The sequence below is a fragment of the Lingula anatina genome, chromosome 2, assembly GCF_051362555.1.
Source record: "Lingula anatina isolate TDL-2025a chromosome 2, LinAna3.0, whole genome shotgun sequence".
In the NCBI taxonomy this organism is placed as follows: Eukaryota; Metazoa; Brachiopoda; class Lingulata; order Lingulida; family Lingulidae; genus Lingula; species Lingula anatina.
In genome coordinates, this window is record NC_141768.1 from 22,177,949 (window position 1) to 22,197,850 (window position 19,902).

The window sequence follows — 19,902 nt, forward strand, 5'->3', positions numbered from 1 at the left end:
CTTTAATTTCTGTTTTTTGTCTGTACATTTGACAGCTTTGCTGCCTTGTTATTGTTTTCAATTTATTTTTTTAAAACTTTACTATCAAAATAAAATATTATTTTTATTAAAATTTAATTATTATTATTATTTTTTTTTTTTGCACTGTTAGATGCATAATTGCCAAGCCATATTTTATTTTATCTCAAATTTGCTTTGTGGCTTTGTTTGTGAAATGGCAAGTTCCTTTTAATATATGGTCATTGTGCTTCACATATTTTTATTACTTCCACCCCAAATTTTGTAGGATAGTTCATACTGACTGGATTTTGTTTTATTTGTGTACAGAATAACCTCTTGGATCAGTGGCTTCTGCCAACCCAGGCCATCCAGAGGTTGTGTGAAGGATAGATTCTGTCTCCAAAATTTTTCCATTGCATTCCAGTATTAAGAAAAGTGATATATATATATATATGTGCAATACTAATGCTATGAACATTATTTTCACGTACAGCTTTATTCAGCATCTTGGCACTGAACTCACATATGGCTCCTTTTATTAAATGTAAATAAGAAAAAAAAATACAAAAAAAATCAGAAATATAAACAGCTTAAAGACAACAATGTTAATGAATTGACAAAAGATTACTTAAATATAAACTCAGTCAACTTAAATGCAATACAGATGCTTTTAGTAACCCCCAGGAAATTTAACCTGGAGGAAGAGGATTGATTTTACATACATAAACATTTCAAGACCAGCTCATATGTTTCAAGGCCATTTCATTGCACAACCAACTTATATGAGCATATTAACTTTGTGCCTTGCTGGCTACTTATTAACATAAAATATTTTCCTATTAAATATCAATGTACAGATTGTACAAAATGGAAATCGATAGCAATAAAACATTCTTAACAATTAATACGTGATTCAGTCATTTCTCAAATGTCATCAAGAAAAATAAACTTCACAAGTTGTAAAAAATAAACCATTCCATGTTCTCAACAAGATTCTTTGAACAGATCTGGTATATGTACGTAACTTAAGGCTTGATTTAATACCATGCCACCAGTAAATTCTTAAACAACAGATTGCCTCTTTCTATCAATAAACCTTAATGTATCCCTTTTAAACAGAAGCAATAGTTTTGATTAAACATTTATATCTCAGATCTGGTAGGAAAAGAAAATATGGATGTCTTTTTTCTAAAATATATAATTATTTATACAAAAGAATCTTTAGCCATCTTTTCTATAATTAGATAGTCTTTGGCATGTTCCTATTAATATCTGACAAAAATGTAAAAACATTAAAACTGTAATGTCAATAGAAATGCCTTCTGGTGCATAGTTATCAAATACATTATCACAGACTTTATGCTCAAATCATGAAGTAATCTTAATCCCCTGTGGCACTGGGACAATGGGCCCAGTAGCACCTTCTCCTTGTCTCTCTGTGCCAGAGGTGGACACTGCCACCATCACTGGTGCAGATAGCGCTGAGGATCCCACCTCCCCTCCCTCCTCTTCAGTTTCCTCCTCAGAGTCTGTCTCCTCCTCTGATGACTGGGCAGCAGTCTCAGCATCAGTAGTTGCAGCTTGTGTAGCAGTTTCAGTATCTGTGTCAGTGACAGCTCCTGATGGAGTAACAGGGGCTCTCCTAGGGGTAGCTGGAGCTGAAGTGTCCACATCGGCTGCTGTGGCATCTTCATCCTCTGTTTCTGTTTCACTTTCAGTTTCTGTCTCAGATTCAGCCTCTGTTGTAGCAGCTGTCTGGGAAGTGGTCTCTGCTCCACTGTGTACTGCAGTGGCTGGTCTTGTTGCTGGTGTACCAGAGGCTATTTTGGGTGTAACTGGAGCTGAAGTGTCCACATCAGCCGCTGTTGCATCTTCATCCTCTGTTTCAGTTTCACTTTCAGTTTCTGTCTCAGATTCGGCCTCAGTTGTAGCAGCTGTCTGCGTGGTGGTCTCTGCTCCACTTTCTACTGCAGATGCTGGTGTAACAGAGGCTATTTTAGGTGTAACTGGAGCTGAAGTGTCCACATTAGCTGCTGTTGCATCTTCATCCTCTGTTTCAGTTTCACTTTCAGTTTCTGTCTCAGATTCGGCCTCAGTTGTAGCAGCTGTCTGTGTGGTGGTCTCTGCTCCACTTTCTTCTGCAGATGCTGGTGCTGGTGTAACAGAGGCTATTTTGGGTGTAACTGGAGCTGAAGTGTCAGCTGCAGTCTCTGTTGCATCCTCATCCTCTGTTTCAGTTTCACTTTCAGTTTCTGTCTCAGATTCAGCCTCAGTTGTAGCAGCTGTCTGTGTGGTTGTCTCTGTTCCACTCTCTACTGCAGACGCTGGTGCTGGTGTAACAGAGGCTATTTTGGGTGTCACTGGAGCTGATGTGTCGGCTGCAGTATCTGTTGCACCTTCATCTTCTGTTTCACTTTCAGTTTCACTTTCAGATTCAGTATTAGCATCAGTAGTAGCAGCAGCCTGTGTGGTAGTCTCTGCCTCTGTGTCTGTGGCACCACCTCGCCTAGGAGTACCTGGAGTGGAGGTTTCTACCACAGTATCTGCTTCGCTTTCATCTTCAGATTCACTTTCACTTTCAGTTTCCTCAGCCTGTGTGTTAGTGGCTGTTGTGGTTGCTTCTGTCTCAGACACAGCTGTAGTGCTTCCCACTGTAGTGGTAGTTTGATCTTCAGTTTCTGTCTCCGTTTGAGTTACATCGGTCTGTGATACTGCAGTACTACTAGCACCCGTGTGTGAAACATTTGAAGCACTCACTGCTCTAGATGTAGCTTCAGTTTCTTCACCTTCTGTTTCTGATTCTGTTTCGGTTTCAGTCTCAGATTGTTCTGTGTGAGAAACACCTGTACTTGTAGCATCAGCAGTATTTGTTATGGACGTATTGCTTACAGCTCTGGTTCCTTGACTAGCATCTTTTTTACTTTCCTCTGTCTCAGTTTCGCTTTCAGTGTCAGTTTCACTTTCACTTTCCTCCTCAATATTTGTCGTGGACCCTGCTGTTGATGTACTCACTCCTTGCCTGCTGTCACTCTCAGTCTGAGTCACAGTGGTAATGCTGGCTGATTGTGATGCTGTAGTTGTGGTCTCACCCTGTGTCACTGTTGCAGAACTTCCAGATATTGAAGATGATGCTCCTGTTGGGGTAGCTCCAGTCACTGATGAAGTGGTTTCTGGGATACTTCTTCCAGATATACCGCCCTCATCTTCTTCTTCTTCTGCATCACTGCTCTCTGTTTCTGTCTCAGATCCTGTCTCTGAGTCACTCTGTTCTCCACTTGTTTTAACTGTGACTTCTGATGTTTTACTGGTGGTTTCAGACATAGTTCTACTTTCAACTGTTGACCTTGAAACCTCCGTATCTGGAGCCTCTACCTCAGCAGACCTTGAAACTGCCACCTTTTCAGAATTCTGTGGAATGCTACCCTCTGTGGATTTTCCTCTCTCCTCCATCTTTTTCTTGTCTGCTGTTTGCTTCCTGGGTGTACTGGGCTCAGACCTGTCACTGACAGACGCATCTGACACATCAGAAGGAGCCTGGATCAGGATCTGCGGGGCAGCCATTGATTTATCCCCAGACTTATCTTTATCAGAGACCTCTTCTTTATGTTCTTCCGAATACACATCCAGTGAGACAGTCACTTCTTTGTGGTAAACATCCTGTGGATATTGTGCCTGCAGCTCCTGTGTGCTGGTCAAATTTTCTGGGTCTTGTTTGACCTCAAGTTCACCTCCCGCAGGCTCCCCCTCCTCCACAGCCTCATCACGGATGGTGTCCAGGAAAGTCTCATCATTTTCTTCCATCTTCTTGTGAGTTTCTTCGTAGATTTTCTTTTTCTCCTAAAATAAGATTAAATCACTACTTAGAAAATTTGATGGAATGTTTGATCTGCAATACAAAGTCATGAAATTGTGGCAGTAATTGTTTCATATGCACAAAAACAACAGTCCTCTGTCTATGTTAAAAAGCTTTTTGAAAATGATGCTTTCAGTTTTCAATCTAGAAAATAATATATTAAATTTTTCAGATGGACTAAGCTTGAGTTCAAGACATTCTAAAACACTGGCAACTATTTCAGTTCCAATAAACCATAAAAAATATCATAAACACATAAAACATCCAGTATTCATGCAGTAAATTGAGGTGGTATTGCTATAAAATGCCAATTACAACTAAACCTTACCATGCTTTCTGTTCTATTTTCTAACCATGCGACATGCAGTTTAGAATGTGTGGCAGACTTATATGCTTAAGTTACAAAGCCTTGTAGAATTATCTATAATAGTCAAGTCATGCTCTATGAAAGTGCTGCTATATATATGCATGTTGATAATGAAAATGAAAATCTATTAAACCATAACTTATTACAAATGGATTGGCGAAATGTGCATGTGCAGTTAACTATAAAATGACATTCATGATAACTGAATGAAGTACTAGTACATTTATTTTCTGATATGTCATATTGTGAGCTATTAAAACATGCAGCTGCAGTAAAGTCCATCATGGTGCAAACTTACAATGGTTGTTACATGTACAAGGAAGCCTGCAGATGGGACAGATACAATGGTTATGAAATATAGATATACACCACAGTACTGTTTTGAGATGTTAATCACTAATTTTGCCCTCTATTTATTAGTGTGTAGTCAGTAAAACTGTACATCACTGGTGCTACATCATGGTGTAATAAGACCTAGCCAAGCTAAAATATTGTTGATTTTCCTCACTTTTTCACTTGGGACTATCAGTATTGATATCTTTCTCTGTCTATTAAAATCCATTCAACTGCTTTCAATTTGTAAATATGAAAAATGGCTATTGGCTTGTTTGAAAAACAGAGAAACTATAGGCAGAAAGGTTAGTAAATACCCATGAAATCCATATAAAGACATTCTTTCAACAATACCCACCTCAAGCTCTGCTTCCGTTTCATGTGCCACATTCTCCTCTTCCTCACCCTCCTCAGCACCATCTGGAGACTCTCCTGAAGCCACTATGATGGCAGATGAAGGGCGACTTCGGGCAGAATGAGGTCTGCTGGGAGTTTGCTCCTTAATACAGAAAGATATTTGTAAATGATTTGACGACTTCAAGATCTACCGAAAATTTCAAAATGTGCTTTTCTTTTTTGAGGACTCTTGTTAAAATGTTGGGCTTGAAAATGTGTCTTTCCATGTGCACCGCAACATCTAAAAGAATAGATAATACATTGATAAACTTGGAATAAAACTATATCTGTGGACATACCTTGTCATCTGTCCAGCCAGGTTCTACTTGAAGAGACTCCTTGTCACTGTCTGTCCCTGGCTCATCTACTTCTGAGATCTTGCCAAGGTCATTGCTGAGAAGAAAAATATTTTATTTCAAATTAGATATTTTGCATTTACATTTTTTTTCAACTTTCACAAATGTTTATTCTCTTCATAACTGATCTTTATTAAATATTAATACTGGATCTTTAAATTACTCTAAAATTGTTGTAAGACTCGGGAAGCAGATCACTTAATTGCAACAACCTGCCACATTGTATAAAATGGTCAGCTTAAAGAACAGGTGCTTTGTTCATGAGGGACAACATCAGGCCTTTTTAATGGAATTTTATATCTTCAATACAACTGTACCAGTATGCTTTGAGAGGTTGCAGTGTAATTAAGCCATGGGGGACTTAACTCCCTTTCACAAATTTTCTGCAAGTTTGCTTCCTGCTGTTTAGGTGGAAGGTACAGTTGCATTTAAATATGATGCTCAATGTGAAAAGGCCTATGGACTCACAGTACGATCTAGATGTTAAACCACATCAAAATTGTGGACTTCATGTAGCTAGTCTTAAAAATTTAGCATACAGTAAATAAAAGAGTTTTAGTTAACCAGTCTCTGTATAAAGACTGATTATTCTACTTCATAACAATTTCAACCAAAATGTAGAAATACCAACAAGTCAAAATACTCACCCAGTTCTAGTGTTAGTCCTCAGCTGTGCAAAGGTGCTGGCTGGGTCATGAAGTTCATCCTCACACCTCCTCAGAAACTCGGACACCTCCTCATGCTGGTAGTCCATTGCAACGGACAGAGGGGTGCGGTCATCACTGGCCACAGCATCAATCTTGGCCCGGTTTGCCACCAGCCACTTGCACGTCTCCATGTGGCCACTCATGGCAGCAAGGTGAAGAGGAGTGAGACCGTCCAGAGTCAGCGGGCTAATCTGAGCACCCATTGCCACCAAGACCTGAATGTGGAACACAGTAAATACTCATAATTTTATTCCATGGGATATCATCTAGTGAAATACAAAATTCCTTTAAAAATATATTTTTTAAAATTTATTTATAAATATTCTCATATTAAAAGTATTTGAAAACCAAATGTGGTATGCTTTTCATATTTTATATCCTTACAATACAATATATGTTATTATACCTATTATATCTAATAATTATAATAAAAGACCTAATAATAATAGTAATATCAATTTGAAAAAAAGACACAAATCAAGCATAACACAATCAAATCTTACAAATGTTCATTGTAACACTATCTGTATTCTATCCTATTTCAATACACTTTCATTAAAAAAAAAAAAAAGAACTTGCACAATACAAGCTCGCAGGGACACTAAGGTACTTCTGTAAGTAGCCAAATACACAACAACAACAAGTAGTTCTAATACCTACCATAAGACATGAGACATGCCCCTCTAATGCAGCCAAGTGTACAGGTGTGTATCCTGTGGGGGTTTCCTGGCTCAAGTCAGCCCCGTTCACAGCCAGCCACTTCACAATATCCACATGTCCAGCTGAGGCCGCAGTGTGCAAGGCTGACCAGCCACGCTCATCAACAGACCTGGAGATAATTACAATTTTATCATGCTGGAGATAATGAATAAGTTAATAATAATAATAATAATAACAATACAATATATGTTATAATACATCTAATTAATTAATTTAATTATTTTTAATTATATTTAATTATTTCGTCCTAAATGGAACCAATGCATAAATTGATTTTTATCCTGCTTCTTTAGATCTTAGGAGTAGACAACTGGATGGGGCAGGGGAGAATATAAAAGGGGGGGGGGGGCATTGATGCCTGCAAATGCTACTCTGTTCAACAATGCTATCAATATAATATACTTTCTTAATTTTAACCTTCTACTTACTTGATCAGGTCAGGATTGTTCTGAATAAGTTCTTTTACTCTTTCATGGTTGTTATCCCTTGCAGCACGGTGAATGCTTGGCCCTCGTCTGCGCTGCCTGCTCTCAGACTCACTTTCAGATCCACTTGGCGACTTCTCAGATTCACTGGATTTCTTCTGTATTGCCAAAGCAGCCTATAATAACAGATAATTATATATATATATATATATATATATATATATATATATATATATATATATATATATATATATATATATATATATATATATATATATATATATATATATATATATATATTACATAGAATGTTTAGTATCAGTCAAAAAAAGGTCACCTCTGCATCAAAATTTGATCTAGGTTCCAATCGGGTAAACTAAGGGTCCAGGAGTAGAAAGGTTACCTTTTTTGGAATAAGAATCTCTCTTTGAAATTATTGACTACAAGCCTGATTATCTAGGCTACATTATACACCTAATATCAGACTTACACATTAAATAGATACACTGTATATATCACTTTCATCATTCTTATATAATGTAAGAACTACACTAAAAAATGCTGGAAACAACGTTTTAATATAAGACAACTGCAATGTACCTTAAATCCTTCCATATAAGCTTTTCCCTTGTCTTCAGCACTTTCCTCTTCTTTTGATTCTTCTAGCATCTACAGCAATAAGAAACAATAACATTCAGATTTACTTTTAGTAATTGTTAGTCATGAGCAAGGTTTCTGACCAAAAATCAAACTTTTTGAGGAAAATTTAGAAACACCAGTGAACATTAAATAGTGCATTATTTAACAATGTGTCCAAGCTATGAATACAAAAAAGAATATTGTTAAGTTATGTATAACGTGTACGCGTATACCTTATCCTCCTTTTCAGGTTTTTCACTATCTCCTTTCTCTATGGCCGTCTCCTCCTCCTCTCCCACCACAGAGAGACGTACTTCTTTCGGTCCTTCCACAGCCTCAGGATCCTCTATACGAGGAGTGACCTGACTGTCAATGTCGTCATCATGCACCATTGGGGTCTGTCTGGCAGATAGCACTGGTTTGTCAGACTCAAAATCATCATGAACTTCTGGACTCTTCTGCTCTCTTCTGACCCTGTCTTCTGGCTCTCCAGAATCTTCATGTCTTTCTTTCTCCCCATCATCTTTTTCACTTGCTGTTATAGATGCTGGAGGAGAAGTCTTCTCTTCTCGTTCTTTATAATGGATGCGTGGACCTCGGGGTGTTTTCTCAACAATATCACTGGGACTGCGCTCACTTCTCTGACCCTGCATGCTGGTACGGTCTGTCTCTGGTTCTGATCTAGATCTGCTGGAACTTCTGCTTCTACTTCTACTTCTATCACTACGTGACTGTGACCTAGACCTTGACCTTGATGATGACCTTGATTTTGATCTTGACCTACTTCTACTTCCACTCCTACTTTGTCTCTTGCTGCTGTTGCTGCTGCTGCTTCTACTGCGGCTTCTTATGCTCCCACTCCTACTTCTCTTTTTCTTTTTATGTTTCTTTGTTGGCGTTCTTGATCTTCCTGGACTAGTTTCTCTTGAGGTTGCTGACTCACTCGGTGAATCTGTGGTCTCTTTGTCTGAAAAATAAAGTACATTTCATAATAAATAACTTGTAACTGAATTCATTATTAACTAGAGGATACGACAGGTGATACTGCATGGAAAACAAAAAAAAAGGGACATCACCTCAAGAGTTGTGGTGGACAAGTTCTACAAAATGCAGTAAACAAGAGTTCTCAATTTTCTGTGGAAAATTACAATTTATAACAAAATCCTGGGGAAATTTTATGAAGTTCAGTTCATGATGAAAAATTGGCCAATTTAAACAGAGGTGGTGCACACACAAACTGTCTATATGGAAAAAAAGTAATTATTATCTGAATATTTTCAGACTTTACACAACTACGGTATCCTATAAAATACAGAACTAATAAGACTGGTAGAAAAAGACTTGCTATCTAATCAGAACCATTGTCACAGTGATCCAAACATAATATCTGTCATGTTTCTTGAAGGAACTATTTCCTAGCTCACCTGATGGTATCCTGCGACTTGTGGAGAGTTCCAGCTCTCTGATTGTCTTTTTGTCCCCATCAATGGCAGACAACCACATGTTACAAGGGAAGAAGTAGCTCATACCATCATGGTGGTCATCCACACTGACACTCTCTAGGTACCATGCAAACTCTGGAGTGAAGAGAAAAGACTATCATTCTGTTACATGTGTAACAAGGCAGCAAATGCTGTCAAATGGACAGATGCATATAAGTCAAACTTAAAATAACAGCAAATCAGGACAGGTTTCTTTTAAATTAAAATACAATTTACATTGAAATATCAAAAGTATTGAATTTCGTGATATTAAAATATCCATGGGTAAATAAACTGAAACTCTGAAAATGCCAAGACGTTTATAAACTGTGGGTTGACTGTAAACTAAATATTAACATTATACTTATTGGAATGACATATTATTTAAACATACTTGTTCCATAGAGTCAGTATTATAATTGTTTACTGTATCAGCCTCTGAAAGGCCACAGGATTACCATAATTCACTTACCTAGCTCAGTTCTATCATGTCCAATTTTTACCTTGGTTAGTGGGCCTAAATAGTGAGTTTCTATTTTAAACAAATCCTCCTGAAAAGAAAAAATCATTTCTTTAATCATGGAGAAATCAACATTTTTATGTACTGTAACACCTATGCTTTTCTTTGCTTTTTTCACAAAATAACATTCTGTCCTAAGCATTTCTTTGTAAAAAATCTAACCACTTATTTTACAATAAACTAGTAAATAAGAAATGTAACAAAAAGCAAAATTCAATGCATATTATATTACCTGTCCCTTCTTGAACTTAATTTTGTGTCTCTCTGACTTGTCCAGTACTTGTAGCTCTGATCGTCCTTTGTCTCCATACAGAGTAATGTGGACCTCAGCCTTGGTGCTGGACCCTATCTTGTTACCAGTGTGGACATAGATGTAGTACATACACAGATCTGTGCCACTTACTACCTGCTCAGCCTGAAAGATACAAAGATATTTCATAAGCAATCTAAATTCAGTCCATAATCTCTGCATTTCCTTGGAGCATGAAGCGGTTTGAAGTGGAATTAGTGCAAGGCATATTTAGTGCTTGATGTGTGATTGGATGCAATAATTCACTTACAGTATTATTCAGCTCTTTAATTTGAGAAAAATATTGTAAAGTCTAGCTAGAACCTAGAAAAAGTTTGCATTCAAATATGATCCACTAAATTTTAGTATAAAAAGAAGTGCATTTTAAAGTTAAAAACAAAAGATTCAATAGTATCAAAACTGTTTTTATAAGTTACAAATCAATAATAAAGATCCCCATATCAAAGTACTGCAGCTAAGATTGTGTCAAAGTACATGTAACTTTTAACATACATGGTCATATCTGAGCAGCAATTCCCTGTCAGTCTGTGTACTGACATTCTCCACTGTTTGTGTCCCCTCATCCACCAAAATGTCTTCCTCCCCAGGGTCATCATAGATCCCCAGGGACTCATTACTCAGCACTTTCTGTTCGAGAGGTTTGAGGTCCTGTGGCTCTTGTGGTGGTGGACGCTCCCTGTTTATAAACAAAGTTGATACACATAAAATATATCATTAAAAATTCAAATTTTTAAACTTTTCACTAGATAAAATCCACATTCCACGCCAGTATTTTTCTTATGATTATTTGACTGTTTCAATGGAAATATACAGAAATTTTTAAAATCCATTCTGAATAAATTTGAATAAAAGTTCCTGCTTTTAGTAGCAAATAAAAAATTTCAATCTGATGACAATACAAATTCACATCTAAATAAAATTATTAAACAAAGAACAAATGGCTTTAGATAAAAACTATAGAAAAGGTTTATAAAACATCTGAAATATACCTAGAAAGGGTAAAACACAAAAGAAAATAAAATAGTTGCATTTATATAAAGAACATCAAAAGTTGTAAGCAAAAAGAATCTCATCAAAGACAAAACAGAAAATATATTTTTACAATAAATTTAACAGCAATGAAAATCGTTTTTCAACCCTTATAATCATATCAGACACAACTTCTATCTGCTGTAATTATAAGGAATGATTAGAAAGTGCTACAGATTATAACTTTTTGCACTGATGTTACGGCTTTATAGAAAATGATAGAATCTGATGTACTTTTCTGTACAAAAGATTCCTTCTATAAATATTTTTTATCTATTTAAACTCTTCTCAGAGTTCCTAATGTTAGTCAATGTTTTATCAACTATCGTCATAGTTTAACAGCCACTTTCCCAATTTACTGTTTCAACTGTTTATATCCTAAGGATTTAAGACATGTTGCCGTAAATCACATGCAATAGTCTAAAGAGAAACTGAAAGAAAACTTAGAAATATTGAAGATAAAAGGAAAGTGAGTATTATTTAGTCATCAACTTACAATCCTGTTAAGTCTACATTTAGTGCTGACAAAGACCTGCAAAGTGTAGAATTCAGAACATTTGCAATCTCTGCTTTCCTTAGAGTAAGTTTAATATTCAATATAATTTTCAAAACTACAAAAGCAAATCAAACAAAATTAATAAAGAAAAATGCGTCCACTTTAATATACAAACATTAATTTTCTAATAAGCATTAATTGCCTTGGCAACTCGGTTAATCAATTAGTTGTTAGTGTAGCAGTTTCATTATTAAAAAATCTGAAGTCTTTAAACCTACCCTTGTCTGTATTTTGCAGACTTTGGCCTGACAACTGAGGACTTAGGTCCTGATGGTGGGTTGGGTTTCCTCAGCCTCCCGTGTGCATCCTCAGTCTCGCTGGTACTGCTGGTGGAGGCAGCAGGTGCCTGATGGACCCACTTATTGTCCAAGGCATTTTCACGTGGAGCCTCCTGCATCCTAGTTCTGAAGCGACATAAACATTGTTCATAACCACAGAATATCCCTCTGACTTTTTTTATTCTCCAAATTCAAAGCACATAATAATTTATTATTATAGTCATTTCCTTCAATAAATTCCATACAATCATTTAAGTCAATATCAAAATCAATGTATTGATTTAATTCATTATTATTTAGCCTACCTGAGCCAGGGTGCTATGGGGTCATTAGGGTCTCTCTCCTCATCATGGATATCATCATGTACTGAACTCCCCTGGGAACTAGCACTGTCCTTGGTTATATAGGCACTGTCATCAAAACTCTGGATAAAAATATAAGATGCTCTATGTACATAAAACCCCACATGTTTTGCTAAGACTTAAACTTTACTAGGATTATTTTCCTGAAATAGCAATGATGCCATAAGGCTTGAATAATAATTACTTATTAACAGTGAACACAAATAAAAAAATATTTGTTCATTGGTTTACAGTCAAATATCTAGTTGTTCCTCACCCTGCGTCTCTGTACAGGCACTCTTCTGCCATTTATGTCCCAAGTGTATTTGGCAGTGTAAGGACGCTTTCTCTCCCCCTGAGCAGTCTAGAAAAAATGAATTAACAACATTAAATAAAATCGCCTATTGCACAGAACATACAATTATTATACATCATAAACCATTGAAAAATTAAGCATTTGGGCTCAAGTTGAAGTACACAATTAAATAAAATGTATAATCTTTGTTAATCTATTTGGGATACACTAATTGTTTATGGCAATTAAGCTATATTGATCTGCTAAAACTAACCTTAGGTCTTGGTGGCAGATCTTCTTTAGCAATCTCAGGTAACCCTGTTTCATGAGCTATACCCTAAAAAAGATATTATAATATATATATCAAGGGGCTGGAGTTAAAAGAATTAGTTTATCAAAAAGTTTATCAAACACATTATAGTTTCAATGTTAAAATAATAAATTTCTTTTGGAAGAAATAGTACTTTTATAAGTAATAATATAATATAATATAATATAACAGTTATTCCATAATTAAAAAAACAAGAGACATGATGCATTAAGAAATCCTGACTTTTCATGTTATTGTTGATTATTTTATTTGATTTGACCCTTATTAGTGCTCTCTATTATTTAAGTATTTGTTAAAGTTATCATGATTCTTATTTTTTCAGTATGATAATATTACCAACTATAAAACTTGGCAAAAGTGACTTGTACAAACCTCAGCAGTAACTCTCCTGTACCTTGCTCGTCCTGGTAAAATATCATAAACTTCCTGAAAAAAAAAGATATAAATAAATAAAATAAAGTAACAGAGTAAAAATCCATGGATTATTAACTGATAAATATCCTTTTCAACAAGAGCAATATATTACTAAGTTGTTTTGATGACAAGACCATGACTGGATCATGCTGCCAAGTAATTTATATCACAATTCCTTCTAAAGCCATAAGTCACTAATTCATTAAGATAATTGTCTTGGCTGATGTATGGTACTATGGTGTGCAAGAGAGTGGGCACTCTTAATTAACTGTATTTTCACTTGATTAATGCCTGATATATTAATCATATGGAAAATACAAGTCCCACGCTGGTAAACTGCTGAATAGCACATAATTTTACAAACAGAGACTCCAGCTTTGAATAATTTAGCTCAGTTTGTTGACACTTTTTTAAATATATAATGAACGAGTAAAATAAAGAGTCTTCTTTCCTGCAAACAGAAACAAATCAATTCAATTCATGACAAATTGCAAACTATGATACTGGTAAGCATTTGAGTCTGCTTAAATGAGGAAGCATCCAATTCCTAATGATAAGTTGATTTATATACATGTACATACACGCAATCAGAAGACTTACTGTGGCAACCAGCATGTTAGTGGCTGTGTTGATCAGCCTTTCAGCCTCCGTCTTGGAGAGATTGTGGGGAGGAACACTTCTGAGAATGGGATACCCACCGTGGTGGGGTCTGGAACAGAAAACCATAGCATGAACACATGCCCCATATTTTTATTTTGGTGCCTACACTATCACAAACATATTCCAATTTTGCTACATATATGTACATCTTGCATATTTCATTAAAACTTTTACTGTCTTTCTGGGAGAAAAACTCAACTAATCATGTCAAATTCAGACAAACAAAACAGACATGTAAAGTTTATCCATACACTGTAAACTCTGTCAATGAAAATCCATAGATTTTATATTCATTATATATGTTACAAACCTGCGTGTTTTCCTGAGTCCCTTCCCAAATCCCAACAGCTGAGAACGTATTTTTCTCCCCACCCTGGGAGTGTACTCATAGGCTGCCTCTGGTAGCCAGGGATGCTGGAATGAAAATAATTTTAACTGTTAGCAATTTTTATGTTATTAGACTTATTGTTCAAAGAAACAAATGGCCATATTGAATTTGGTTAAATTCATACCTGTTCAATTTTGCTTGTAAATGTTTGTAGTATTTTGTTGATTAATATTTTTATCAATAAATGGTAATATAAATATATCTGATTCTACCTCTAAAGTCCACTATAAGGTTCATGCATGTCATCTCTCAAAATAATCAACAGACTGAACGTAACAGAGGTGTGTATAAGAGATCAATTTAAACACAACTCAATTAAAATGGTCAGTTAATTAGCAAGGCTGTTTGCTGATAATTTCAAATTGGAGTACATAAGAAGTATTCAAGACAAAAAAAAAAAGAAAAGATAATAAAATAACAAGACCCTAATTAATATAAATGCAAGGTATGCGCTGAAAAAGAAACCACTTTAATCCCAAGAGAGGTAATCTGCCTTGATTACTAGAGGTAGCATGCTATACAAATGTGATTGATAGCTCCTCTGAGATTTTTACATGATCTTTTTGATTCCTAATTATTGCAGCATGTTTAAATTGACATGTAAATACCAGCTGTCTTTCAATATAGATATAAAACTAGCAATAATAACCTCCTAAAAGTATTGCTCTCTACATTTCAAAGCTTTGCCTTAGACTTATTTTAAATAGTTCTGATAGTTCCGTAAAATGAGGCAAATAATAACATATAGAGATGTGCAAGTGTGCCAAATGTGCAAGCTGACTGGAAGCAAGTTCAACATCTAAAGAACTACTTTTGTGACACCTCTACAAAATAAAAGAAAGGTTATAAAAGTGCCTGCAATTGTTTGAGTAAAAATGCACTTTAGGTTACAATAAAAGGCTAAGTTTTTTTCTAACATTTGGTTATTTTTCAAAACATGTCTGAAAATATTTGAGACCCATTACACTTTTGCAAATATGATTAAATTAACTTCTTAGATATAAAATATGACCTTTAAATCAAACTTCAAGAAACCACTTAAATGAAACTACATGTATACCCATGTAACCTCTTTTACCCAGCAAACAAAACATTTCAAAATAAAAAGGTTTCTATATACCAACAGATATTTCAGGATAAATGAAATACACTGGTGCTGAATGTGATAAGCCTAAATGGTGTGAACCAAAAGATTTGCAAGGTGGGTTAACATCTAGGATAAAAACAGCGGTTCCAGGAGTCACTGTGGGCCACATGTCCCTTCCATCCCCCCTTCTCTCCGGTAGTTCCCTCTTCTCCTTTAACAACATAGCAAAAAGAGACAAAATCAAGTTATTTTTTTATCCCTGTACCCTACATATCATACCAGTGAAATGGTCCATATTTACTATTTCATAACTGCAGATCTAGATTGGAGCAAGCCAAATATTTGTCCCCCCTGCCCCCCTCCCCTCCCACCCTCAAAGCAAAATCCTAGATCCGCAAGTGGAAAACACAATAACTGTGGAGTTATGAACGTATTAATATTGCCAGTGAGTGCCATACAGAGTAGTTCTGAACTTTACCTTTCCTTTACCACCACCTGCTGATTCTGCAGGCGATTGGGATTTCTGCTATCATACACAAAAAAATGAAATGAACAAATAAAAAACATGTTGGAATCATGCAAAAAAAAAAAAAAAAAAAAAAAAAAAAAAAACCTGAGATTTAGTACTGCACTTGTTGATAAAACACTCATCAAATATCCAACATACCCATATTCATAATGCCATTGTCTGTGAAGATATTTATTACAGCAGAAGTGCTGGATGAGACCTCTATTCATATATCATTACAACTATTTGTGCTGATAAGTGCTAAGCTAGAAGCTGCCACATGCATTGTAAATGAATATAATACACAATTTACAGAACTTCTGCACCACTGCACCCTGAGCTTCAGAGCTAACTTGACACTAACCTCTTCACTGTAGCCTATCTTCATCGTGTCAAGTAACCTCTGACGAAAATAGTTTGACCTAGTTTATATAAGCCAATCAAATCCATGTTTCAAAATTTTTCACCAAAGTTTGGTGAAAACGCTGATTGGTTGACCGTCAATCGGTAATCCTCGGCTGATTCCGCAAGCTCCATACTAACAACAAAGTTATTGTCGAGTGCGGAGACATCCGAGTAGTTCCGAGTGTATTACCGTACACAAAGAAAGCAAGGCGAGTGACTACGAAAAAGAATGTGTTAAGTTATCTCTTGATTCTTTGCAAAATATGAGTAAATCGGAATTGAAACCATAGGGTCTAGCAGTTTGAGGCCCTGCATCATTATCTACTGAGAGACGATGTTATTTGCGTGCTGCCCACAGGTTACGGCAAGTCCCTGATATCCAGCCTTATCTTTGATTGGTCCGGATTTGAACAAAGCGCGCTTTGACTCGTTCGCGTTCATTGGCTAGATCGTTTAATGAGTCATTGAGTGCGGGCTTTTAAATTTGATTGGCGGGCGGCGGAGGCAATCGAATCTGGTCAGAGGTTACTTGACACGATGGAGATAGGCTACAGTGAAAAGATTAGTGTCAAGTTAGCTCTGAAGCTCAGGGTGCACCACTGTGACCTGCAAAATATTTTGCCAGACAAAACTGTGATTAAAAATTGATTTCACGCACATAGAACCATCAGTTGAATGCACTTACAATAAATCTATGCCTTGCCATGTGATGGTCCACCTTCCTTCTTACCACATGCTCTTTGGATACTTTATCCCTGGATCTGGGCTAAAAAGGATAAAAAAGATTGCAAAATTAAATTATGCCATGCAGAATGATGTACAAAAATATTTGTTATGTGAATATAAGAGTTGCTATATTACAACCACTTTAAATAATTCCCTCATTTAATATTTAATTTATATGCAAATTTGATTCAAGATTCATCCACATGACTTCCTATCACCACAAGAAATTATGTTATTATCGATTTTTAACAGTGCAATAATAGTTTGTTTTTTTTTACTATTAGCATGAACAATGTAAATGTAGCATAAAAATTCCATAAAGGCACATGCAGTATTTACGTGCCTTCTATTAAGTGGTTTCTAAAATAAAATCTGCTTACCGAAGTCATGTTTGTTATGGCCTGTCTAACCTTTGGATCATGGAAATAATGTTTGACAGGCTTGTCATGAAGTCCATCATACTGCAAGGTGGCTCTCTGAAATGAAGGATACATTATATAATTGTCAGTATAGTGTCTCATCATAGGTTATATTTCAAAAATTTTCCAAACTAATTAGGATGCTTCATTTAACTGTATTGCATGCATCATAACTATCACAACAGAGAGAAAAAAAAAAGCAAAAAATATCTAAAACAAATTGACTGCAAGTTTTAAATTTTCTTGCAATGAAGGTCTGCTTCAATTTTTACATAATTCTTTTGAAGGCAATACTAGTTCAGTATTGCATGTAGTCAGACCACTAAATATCCATAGTGCAATATGTGCTGGTAGCTATCTATTTAAAAAACAACTGTATAATGACATTCCTTATGGCCAACTTGGGAATGAAGAGATGTTTAATTTGTAGACAATATAACGACAATCATATTGTAACCAACTTAGTAACATAATATTCATAAAATATTGATTGATATGATAGTGTGCACCTGTCTTACAGTCCCAATCATCAAAGAATATCTAGATCACAATCAATACTGTACTTACATAAGCATCATAGGTAACCAGACAAATGCATTAAGATGTCAAATCATTGATGTAAGTATCTGACTGCAACATTTATATGATAGGTAGCTTTTGAAGTATGGAGATCAAACAAAGTCACAGTATGAAATAAACTGCCCTCATAAGATTATCAACAAGACCAGGACTGCTCATATGTAAAGAGCATGTGTTATTGTCTGTGTTTTAAAAAAAACACAGGTTTCTAAAAAAGAAACACACACACACAAACACACACACACACACTGAGCTCATAGTCTTTGAGATATCCTGTTAGGTGCCAGTTGAAAATCCTTGATACTTTGTTTATTCTAGTACTTCAACCTGTCTACTAGAGGATTAAAGGTGGAGTCTCTTACTAGTCTATAAACCTGATAGATATTGTTTTAAAATGCTAGCTGAATCATGGATTTGTCCTTGATATTATTAAATCTTAATTAATCCCTTACTAGTCTATAAACCTGATATATATTGTTTTAAAATGCTAGCTGAATCATGGATTTGTCCTTGATATTATTAAATCTTAATTAATGTCTGACTTCTCATTTCAGAAACCCATAAAGTAAGTGTTGCACCTGTCTTGTTGATGGTTCTAGGCACATATGCAGATCACTTAAAACTTTGCATATTTATAAAACTTGGCATCTCTTTGTTTCTCTCATGTACACAAACACACACCTTTAAACACACACACACACACACACACACCTAATGGTACAACAATATTAAGACATGCAGACTTCTATTTGATTTATATTTGACTTACCGGCTTAAGGTGGGGATGGTCAAGCCTTGGACAGTTAGGTCCAGACAGGTCAAACCCATCTTCTCTCCTCTTGACCTCAAAGTAGTATTTTCTGGAACAATTAAAACATTAACTGTAAAATACTTGTAAAATTCATGATAATCATGTGAAATTAATAATATATAGCAAACAGAAATTTGAAAAGCATACCTTAGCTGAAAGCAATAGACATGAAATTATCTTTATTACTCAACATTTACACCTGCAAAAATATTAAACTTTTAAATAAAATAATTTCCAAGATGACATATCCACTTCAATGCAACTTAAAATAAAAATAATAACATCAAATTCTTTGTGATCATGTAAATTAAATAAATTTAAGTATACCCATTATACGGGTACACTTTTCAGAGCAAGTGGGTATGCATTTAATTTTCTAGAATAGTGAACAGTTAAATAGAATTAACAATTGGCACTAGGGCAGGATTTGTCATTTACAAGAGCACACCTAAAAAAAGTCAATCTTCCATTATACTGTATAATATAATGAAATTGACTGCGACTGCAGATACATTCCTTAACTTAATTAGCACTGCCGAATAACACAAAACTTTATATTTTAAACATCTGTACTCACAATTTTTTCGCAACTGTCTTGACAACAGCGTCGTGAGACATCTTGAATTATCAACTGTTCCTTATCTGTATATACTAAGTCATGAAAATCTACTCCATCTTGCTGGCAGAATGTCCCCGGTGTTTTGGAGCTGTTGTTGAGAGCCTCTACACAGCGTATATCAACAAATATGCATGCGCGGGGCACCTGTTCCTGAAATAAGTCCCTCTTATTTGTAGCCATCATTTTCAGTTTTGTATCCCAATAGCACATGTAGCTTCATGTGAGAAAAGAAAATATACGCAAGTCACATCGTAAATAATAAATTGGATAATTTACATTTCTTTAAAGAATTCCTTTCTTCCACATTAACGTAGCGGATGAATATTGGTTACTAGGAAGAGTAATATAT

At 35.5% G+C, this 19,902-nt stretch overlaps 1 protein-coding gene across 3 annotated transcripts; it reads right to left on the bottom strand.

Annotated features, from left to right (window-relative positions):
• Positions 1–451: 451 nt before the first annotated feature.
• LOC106172419 (uncharacterized) lies at positions 452–19,678 on the bottom strand. Of its 3 annotated transcripts, XM_087004034.1 has the most exons (25): positions 19,512–19,678; positions 18,893–18,983; positions 17,506–17,601; positions 17,085–17,165; positions 15,965–16,012; positions 14,322–14,425; positions 13,952–14,060; positions 13,310–13,363; positions 12,881–12,943; positions 12,589–12,675; positions 12,276–12,394; positions 11,911–12,096; positions 11,633–11,668; positions 10,600–10,783; positions 10,030–10,212; positions 9,750–9,828; positions 9,221–9,373; positions 8,030–8,763; positions 7,758–7,826; positions 7,161–7,333; positions 6,673–6,841; positions 5,953–6,227; positions 5,249–5,342; positions 4,912–5,052; positions 452–3,837 (listed from the first exon to the last, which is right to left on the bottom strand). In XM_087004034.1, the coding sequence occupies exons 1-25, from the start codon at positions 19,550–19,552 to the stop codon at positions 1,369–1,371; spliced, it is 5,838 nt and encodes a 1,945-aa protein (XP_086860160.1). In that variant the 5' UTR covers positions 19,553–19,678; the 3' UTR covers positions 452–1,368. The 3 variants fall into 3 exon arrangements, with proteins under 3 accessions (XP_086860160.1, XP_086860162.1, XP_086860161.1); XM_087004036.1 differs by lacking the exon at positions 15,965–16,012 and having other exon boundaries at positions 453–3,837; XM_087004035.1 differs by lacking the exon at positions 11,633–11,668 and having other exon boundaries at positions 453–3,837.
• Positions 19,679–19,902: the final 224 nt, after the last annotated feature.